Source organism: Epinephelus moara, chromosome 5 (genome assembly GCF_006386435.1).
Source record: "Epinephelus moara isolate mb chromosome 5, YSFRI_EMoa_1.0, whole genome shotgun sequence".
In the NCBI taxonomy this organism is placed as follows: Eukaryota; Metazoa; Chordata; class Actinopteri; order Perciformes; family Serranidae; genus Epinephelus; species Epinephelus moara.
This window is the reverse complement of record NC_065510.1, coordinates 35,559,866-35,569,526: the sequence shown is the minus strand read 5'-3', so window position 1 is coordinate 35,569,526 and position 9,661 is coordinate 35,559,866. Positions and strand designations below refer to the sequence as shown.

Here is a 9,661-nt window from a genome sequence, read left to right as displayed (position 1 = left end):
TACACAGATTACACAACCTTTCATTCCTTTCCAGACCCTTGTATCTACCTGTTATTTTAGGAAGTCTATTATTAGAAGTTCGAAAATTACAGATGGCCTGACTATACTTCTTGTTTTCACAAAGTAAATATTTTTCAAAATTAAAATCCTCTTTAAATTCACAATATAAATCACATGAGGACATGCTCTGTAGTTCATAATGCCACTTCTGTACAAACTGGTCCTTTAACCTCTGCTCAACTGCCATCTTCAACCATTTAATTTTATCACATCTCTGGTCTGACCAAACATAAGCCCATTCAAAGCTTGCAATTTCAATCGGCTGCTATAGCGCCCCCCCCTTTGGCCAATTGATGAAATATTGCTTCATTCGTATCCTCCCATGACCCTCTACCACTGTGCCAAATTACACAAGGATTGACCAAGTCAGTGAGGCGAAAAACGTGGAACAGACACACAGACACACCCACAGACAGAGTTTTCGTCATTATATAGCAAGATTGTAAAACCACTGCATAAATCTTCCACTGGAAATTTTAAGGAAATTTTCCTTTGCAACTCCTTTTGCAACTTTAGTCTTCACTCAGCTTCCTTTATGATTTTATGTGAATAGAAGTGGAGTAAGGAGATGCACAGTAAGACACAGTGGGTGTAGAAACCTCAGTGGCCACAGGCTGTTTGTTACGTTCAGAGGCCACAGCCTGAGGCTTAGCCGACATGGGAAAAAGTGGAACAAGGATGCTCCTGCTGAGACATGAGGTCACCCCACATCTCTACATAACAGAAAACTTCCCAATTTTTGGTAATACCCATGTTGTATCCTACTAATGAAAAACTGACACAGAAAGAAGGAGGGATGGCATGTGTTAACATCACCTCCTTTTATAAGACTTCATTTCCTTCCAAATCAAATACTAATGAAAGAGCTGATGCATTTTCAGTTCTCTCCACAGTGCTGACTGAGGACTGAACCCAGGACGGTGACAGAATGAAAGATTTTTGCTTTAGTCTGTGGCAGAGGAGATTCAGCCCCCGCACCAATCACTATTTCAACAGGTACGTGTCAGACTTTCTTTTTGAAGGTAGCACAATGTTAGTCACTGACACTCCCTTAGCCTTCTCATCTCACTTAAAGAGGGTATTAAAGAGGGTATTATGAAAAATAAGTAATGACGAGTCTTCAGCAGAAATTTGCCATTAGATTGATCTTTAAAGAATAAGACTGCGAATACTGTATCTCTTTATTATTTGCAGCAAATCCCAGGAAAAGGCCCAAACCATCAATTACTTTATTTTAAGAAACCCATATTGCATAGCTGAAGTGTGATTTAATTCATGTTCAGGATAAATTATGTGATTTCGGTTTTAGTTTGTGTCCTTATGTCATAGTTGTATTAAGTGGTGCCATTTTATTCTAATTTACTGTATAGGTATCCTCATATTTGTGTTTTTGGGTTCATCAATCAAACACAACTGTAGCAAAATTAGTGACAAAAAATGTATAAAACTTAAAGAATCATTCGTAAGTTCCTAATGCTCAAAATCCAATCATAGCTGACATAGTTTGATTAATCAGATTAATAGTATTTCATGAGAGGAATACATATTGCTACTACTACTAAGTGATGCTCGCTGGAGTTCTACACTTTGGCAGATTCACTAACACAGGATCTGAGGAAGCTGATGCACGGTGGTTGAGCTCTCCCTGCTGTGCAGTAGTTACTTGTCACACTTCTGCTGAACTGGTTGATTTAATTCAGTAATTGGTGATGTTTTACAGAGCATGAATTCACTGTGAGCAGGGCTGTGAGCAAGGCTATGAATTTTCATTGCATTTTTTAGGAGTGAATAAACAAGCTGTAGCCATAACAAAACTTATGATGCGAGTGGTGTAGCTTCCTGCCCTGTTCTGTACACATTTTCAACACGGCTGCTTATTGCATATCCTTCAAGGTAATATCATCTTTTTTTCCCTCCACCACCTTAATACTCTGATCTTGTTGGTTTTTGGAGTTTATCTTTTCAGTTATTTCCTGACACAAGGTTTGATGTGTTTCTTATTCTCACAAAGTACCAAAGTAAAGTCATTTCTACATCATCCATCATTTTTATTTGTTTATTTCGGAAAGATTAATAACTCAAGGATGTTATTTTTCCGTGTGTATGTGTGTGTATGTTTGTATTATGAGCTGACTGGGTGAAACAAAGAGGATTTGAGGACATCTTTAGGCTGAAGTTGTTTGCTGTAAACATTAAATGTTTAAATTGCACATAACAGATCAGCCACAACATTCAAAGCACTGACAGGTTAAGTAAATCATGTTGATTCATCTTGTTACAATGCAATGTTCTGTTGGGGAACCCAAACATCGTAACAAACCAAGCACAATGCCACATAGCAAGATTTGCTCAGGAATCACCCAAGGAATGTGACAAATATCTCATGGCATTAACCTGGCCTCTAAATACCCCAGATCCCAATCCAATCAAGCATCCGTGGGACACGCCAGTACCGCCAAGGTCCTGTGTCCACACCTCGACAGGGCAGAGCCAAGTCCGATCCACGATGAGGCCTTCTTAGGTGTCCTGTGGTGTTTGGCACCAGGACGTTGGAGACAGATCCTTTAAGCCCTGTGGTTTGCAAGGGTGCGGCCTTTATGGATCGGACTCGTTCTGGCACATCCCACTGATGCTTGATAAGATTGGGATGTGAGTAATTTGGAGGCAAGGCTGATGCCTTGAGCTCTTTGTCTCATTCCTCGGGCCATTACTGAGCAGTTTTTGAGGTGTGACACTGGTGCACTGTTTGGCTGGGGGTCTCTACTGAACCAAGGGTTGGATGCAGCATAAAATTAAAAAGCATTGGTTAGATATATAGATTAAACCCATGACCCCATAACCGTTATCAAAATACAATGTTAAGATATGCAGCATCATGTCTTATCTCACAGTGTAACTTGAAAAATAATTATAATCATTAATCAGCTTTCAGAGGAACTGTACTGTGATGATACTGTATGATCATTGTAGCGATCTTGTGTTGCCAGAATATAGTAATTAATTTGGTGTTATCATAACTCATAGAAATGATGGCATCTATAAAAACATGCACATTGTAATTAGCCAGATTGTTCTTTTTGTGATTTCATTCAAACTCTAACAACGATCAAGATAATAGTGTAGTACTGTTATACTGATTTACATTGGAGCCATGGGTGGTTGCCTCGCTGTGTTGGTGCTCACAGTTTTGTTTTGCAACAGTCTGTTCTAACACAACTTATACAGACAGAAAGTTTGTAAGTAATCAACAATGCCTACAGTTTGGACACCTGTCGGGATTGTTTCAATCAACTTTCAAGGCTTAATTTACTTCCACTACTGCAGAACAGCTGTAAGCAGTTACCCAATTACTTGTTCCTTGTAACTCAATTTTAAGTTTTTGGAAACTGAACATATTTTCATTGTTTATTTCTATTTCATATTTATATTAGGATTGCTTGTATTCCTTGTTCCTTGTATTGTGCTCTTACTTTGTATTATTGTTATTGCTGGAAATGTGAAATGTGAAAACCATTTGGCAATAAACTGCGATATTCCATATACTTTACAGCTTTGTAGTGATTTTTTTTCCCCCTTCTTTGCCCCGTTTTGCCCTGGCATTAAAGAAAAGACGAATTCACAGCTGGTATAATTGTGTGGGAGTTAAGACAACAAAAAAATTACACAGTTTGTTGACTGTGGTGTATATGACTAACAGGTTATAAAGTCTTGCCAACTTACTGTATGAAAAAAGTGGTCCCAGGGTGCCCATGAGGGCAACTGCAGGATGTAAATTATGTTCTTAGTTTATTTTATTATAATCATGGAGGTGGCAATCGAAGCAATGAGAGGAAATCTAAGACATGTATCTTAATATTGAAGAATTCTAACAAGAGTATCATTATTCTTGTTTTGGTAAATTACTACACAGATTTTGTGTTGCACTTAATTTCAAGCATTATTATTCCTTGTCAAAACCAGGTGCCTACGTTACCCACAATGCAACATGACTGCTGATTGTTAAGTGAAAGATTTAGGTTGCATTATGCTTGTAGTGGCTGAAGTAGTCCTGAGCCTCTAGTCTCAAGCAGAGATGAGAAACAGCAACACATTCTCACTCCGGCCTCGTCACAAATCGACGTTTGGTGATAAAGTTTTCACGTCGCGATATGACATGCAAGGTACCCTGGGTGCATTAGTTGTCGACATTCTGGGACGCCGATTCAAGTTCTCTCTTTTACATGCATTGTCTGTTTTCAAAAAGCACTTCCGTTTTCACAGGAAATATACCGTTTGTGTGCAGTCTCTTTAAAAATAAAGGCACTACATTGGTACAACACCATGAATTGACGTTCTTTTTCTTTCAACAATAACAACGCACATGGTTACATTTTCCCAACACATACACATGGTTGGGTTTAGGCAACAAAAGCATGTGGTTGGGTATAAGAAAAAAGAATAGGGTTTGGCTAACGGCGAACATGACTTCCCGGGTGAAAGTTGGTGGTTGTTGGACCGATTCACCACCTCTCCCGCCTGCCTTCTCAGACTTCCGCCACCTTAACTTTCGTTGTTGTCCCACTATGTTTCCCCCTGACACCTCCAGGCACCGTTAAACAATAATGGCAACCAGCCACATATCATGACAACATAAAAGGACAGCTTTTATCGTCAGTGTCTGACACCAGAAGTCACTGACCAAGTGCTGGATTTTGACGCCTTCAGAGTGAGACCGGGTTGGAAGCAGGCTACAGAGATCTGGTATGCTCACTTCGCTCTAACTCCACAACAACATTTTTTCTATCATTTTCAGATTTGTAGTCTTCACACCTTACCGGCGCTAACCCAAATGACAGCCCTTGAGGCACTATTACAGATTTTGTCCAGTTTCCTCTGGAGCCACACTAATACTTTATACAACTTCATTTTTTCAGTAGTACTCCCCAACACCTGTAAACAGACATGAGGAAATGGTGGATAGATGGATCAATGCAGCCTTCATTTACAGTTTTACAGCTTCAGTAATGGTTGTTTGGTTTGCTTTTACTCAAGTCACCAATATAGATAAACAAAATGAGAGAAGAATAACAATCTCTCAACTCTGCCATTCCTACCCCCCTTTTCCCTGTGTAGAAAATAACAAGGCAGGTGCCGCTGTCAAGTTTTGTCTTGCCTCCAGCTCTCTACAAAACTCTGATGGGCGACATATTGGAAAACAATTATTTAGCAAATGCTGCACCTGGTGGATTTCTGATTTTTGTAACAGCATTTATGGCATCCACTGATGTGGTGGTGCTATCGTAGGCAGCACAGTGCACCAGGAAAGGCACTGCCAAAACTACCAAAGAAGAAAAGAGCAGTCTGTTTGGTTTTGGACTGCAGCAAAGCAGGAACAGCCCGGTGTGCCGCAGTGTTTCCAATGATAACGTCTTTGGCACCACAATAAAACAATCGTTGGAGAAAACAGAGAAAACAGAAGTCACCTCTCGAGTTACCTCTCAAGCTGCCGACTACTGGTTGAGACCAAAAACAACAAATGCGGTTCTTTTTTTTAGTAACTACTTACTGTTTTTCGATTGGATTTCTAGGCTCCAATTGTGTGTTTTGTGGTGAACCGTTGGCGGTGATAGTGCCATGACAAGCTGTTTTTTTTACCTAGACACTGCTGCTTGTCCTGCCAGCATTGTGTACCCAAATGGGGTATTTCAAGCCAAAACATGATCTGCTCATAACCATAACCAAGTGAATTCTGTGCCAAAGCTGAACCACATGTTAACCACAGTATTGTTGAAATGTACAGTTTCAGCATATCCACTATACTGCCTATACATGGATTTCAGAAGCATTCAATGCCAACATTTTTTCTGGCGATTAGGCTGTGAGATTTCAAAGTTTACACCAGTGGAATGTAGGGAAATAAAGTAGTTTTTTTTAAATCAACTTTTTCAGTACAAATGTTCAAACAGGCATCTTCAAAACATTATATTAGATCATTCCAATCCATGAAAACATATTCCCATATAAAAGCAAATCATTTAGGAAGTAAAACACTAAAAAAACACAGATAAAGTGTCTTATAAAACTGTCTTGTAAAAAAAAGTGTGAGAGGGGATCATTTAATATTAAATGCTTCAAAAAACTAGAGGAGATCTACACATGAGTAATTAATATTTTGACTCTTTTTTTTTTTTTTTTTTAAACAAAATATTCAGTATATCAGTGTGTGGTCATGTTTGTAGTCTAAAAAATAACCTAAACATGTCCTGTGATATGCTACTTCATTACACCAGCAAATATCACTGGGATTGCAGAAAATTGCAGATTAAAATTCAGTATCCAGGAATTCACATTATCGACACAATTGACTATTTTATGCGACGATTTGGCCACAATAAATTAATGATTGTAAAGTTTATTTAGTCATGTAGTATATTGGAACTCCTAAAATATCTTACTTGGAAAAAGTGTTTCGTTGAGCTGGTTGAAGGCACAGTACACATGCATGTGAGAACACATGATCAGGATGGTCCCACCTCATTTTGAGCCAGGAAAAACCCTGCTATGTCCGGCCCCCATACTCAGACTACACCCATCTTCGAACTGGGCCTTCATTTTGATCTCAACTACACACCTGTTAAGTTTTGTGACTGCATCTTGCATGGCCACAGCATTATTGTGTTGATAAAAATCTGTCCAGGAAAAGTACTCAAAGCGGCTTCTGTGGTATTTTCAGCTACAACAAGTGTCTCCAGAACCACACACACACACACACACACACAAACACACAAAGTGAAAACAAAGCCAGTCTTGTTTTGGCTTAAAATAAAAAAAGAAAAAAAGTGAAGTGAGAATCACACTTGATGTTGTTTACTGAAATGTTGTGTTGTCTTCAGTCTCACCTGTTCTTCTTTGGTATACAGTTGAAAGCACTCGTCCAGGGTACAACTATGCTGCTGTAGGTGCTGCTGCTGCTGGTTCCTCACACTCTCTGCGTCCTTCACCACCTCCTCTTGGATACTGCCAAAGAGACTGGAGCACACACACACACACACACACACACAGTGTAATCAGATCAGTGTAAATGTATGTTTGCACCATTTCACACAGACACACACAGACTGAATCAGCGTGTGTTCTGGGAAATCAAGCAAATGGTCAAATGATATTCAGGATGACACCCACAACAGTCGATAATCTGTGTGTGCGTTCTGCCTACGTGCTTATTTACATTTGTACACACCATGAGAAATTTAAATGTGCATAATGCTTACCATTCTTTAGTCTTGTTATCCCATTCGATGACAACCTTAACATGCGGGGGTCCCCCAGGGCCACAGAACTTCAGAGCCCTACCAGACAGCAAGACACAAACTTTAAAGACACATCTTATGATCTTAGTTTAGTCAGTGTTTGTAGAAAGTTTTGCCGCATCTGAAAAAGCATGCAACCACAAAACCAAGGGAGGCTGAAATCTGTGCCGCTGTCATGCAGCAGATAATGGCCCCTCTGTGCTGGCCACGGCCCTGAGACTTAGAATGTTTGTTTTTGTTTATTTCACTTTATTTCTCCTTGATACACACAGGCAACAGCGGGATTAGACAGAGTGACATCTGCACAGGTGAGACCTAACTTCACACCATGTATTAATATGCAACCTTCTGATGTGGAGTCATTATGTAGCTGAAGGTGTTGTGTTTGTATTGCTGAACGTTTCTACACTGCTTTGATCTCGGGAGGAAAGATAAAAAACACCATTGGTATTCAGCAGCCAAACAGTGCTGACAGAGGGCCAAGGTAGATTAAACAATCGCTGGATGCTCTGGGCACAAGTTATATTTTTTGTTGCAGGCATATGACGGATCTCTGACGGCAAATGCTTTGGAGTTGTGTCAAAATGAAATTCCCTTCGATAACGCAAAGCATCTGTATTCTGGATGGAGACGGTCTGAAGATTTCCAGTACCACCCAATATTGACTGATCTTACTGTGAGTGGTTTCACTCCATCTTCTAAGCACAACCTATTGTTTACTGTCAACGTGTTCAATGCACAGAAATGCCCGTACTGATCATTACCACTAGATGTCAGCCTTACATAACATGTCAACACATTCCAGAGAGGTTAAAGAGCTCAATAAAACAATACAGAATTACCATCTATTACTTACAAATGCTCATATTTCTCTGCTTGTGATTTGGGCTTGAGTTTTACATAAGTGCTGCAATAATAATACTAGCCTCTGGATAAATGAGCAACCTTATCTCTGGTGGTGTCACACTCACAACAATATACTGAACACACAAAACAGACACTTTGCACACAAGATCGCTCCCACAAAAACAATTCACTGATTTTAAAAACCCATTTTCCCTGCTCAGGGATTCATAGAGTTGTCATAGGGCTACTTGGCTTTGTGAATATTAAAAACTAAGACTATATGTGTGTGCAATTGTGAATGCATGTGTGTGTGTGTGTGTGTGTGTGTGTGTGTGTGTATTTGTTCTGTGAAAAGTGGACATTTCTTAAGTCGTGGATTCCAATAAATAATAAAGCAAGCGGCAGAAACACAGGCTAGAGTATGAATTTTACAGTGTTTAATTTCAACAAGTACCCAATAATAAACTAGAATTACTCCCTTGCAGTTGTCTGCTCTAGTCAAGTTGCACTTAAAGTTTACATCCATGCTTGTGAAAACATGCTTCACACACATCTTCCCTCCAGCAGTACAGACGATCTACTAAATCAGCACAGTTTAAAGGTGGACACCCAAGTTTAGTGTCACCAATTCAGTATCTGACCAAATCTCTCCCCTTCTTTTCCTGAGTTATGATGTTGAAAAATGGCCAGAATGGTGTTTTTTGCAAATTATACTGTCACAGTGAACCTGACCTTTGACCTTTTGCATAAATCACAATTATATCCTATTAGACATTTCATTTTTTCATAAATAGTAAATTAATTCTTGAGTTTTGGCCAAAAACATGTTTTGTCATGTCACAGTGACCTTGACCTTTGACCCTCCACCACCAAATTCTAATCAGTCCACCGTTGAGTCCAACTGGACATTTGTGCCAAATTTGAAGAGATTCCCTCAAGGCGTTCTTAAGATATTGCATTCACGAGGACAGGACGGACAGAAGGACAACCCGAAAACTTAGTACCTCCAGCCACAGCTATAGCTGGCGCAGAGGCATAAAAAGATCATAGGTAATTTTATTACCCTTTACTGTCTTCACTGTAAAAAAAGTCCGTAGAAATTACGGTAAAAAACTGTCAAATAGCAACAGTCAAATGCCGTAGAATCTAAAGTAGTTTAGCACCGTAGTTTACCGTACCGGAATTACCGTAAATCAAGAAATAAGACATAACTTTGATTTTTACGGTCATAATATATAGAAAACACAGAATTTTTCTGTGAAAATGGAAAAAAAAGGTAAAATTCATGGGAAAATACTGTAAAGTCACAAAAGAATAATTACCCTAAAATTAACGGCATTATTCTGCCTAAATTAAAGATTTTGCTGATTTGAATTTACAGTATAAAACTGTTAAACATTCTGCAAAATCATACCTTCATTTCTACAGGAAGAATATGTTAAAAAAAATGGTATTTTTTAAAATAA

At 39.1% G+C, this 9,661-nt stretch overlaps 1 protein-coding gene across 1 annotated transcript in view; it reads right to left on the bottom strand.

Annotated features, from left to right (window-relative positions):
- The window catches only part of usp43a (ubiquitin specific peptidase 43a), a 194,579-nt gene that overhangs the window by 43,414 nt on the left and 141,504 nt on the right, over positions 1-9,661 (bottom strand). The window contains exons 10-11 of the mRNA XM_050044839.1: positions 7,311-7,388; positions 6,939-7,068 (exon numbers count right to left, since the gene is read on the bottom strand). Coding sequence (XP_049900796.1) covers positions 6,939-7,068; positions 7,311-7,388 — 208 coding nt within the window. The remainder of the gene's footprint in view (positions 1-6,938; positions 7,069-7,310; positions 7,389-9,661) is intronic.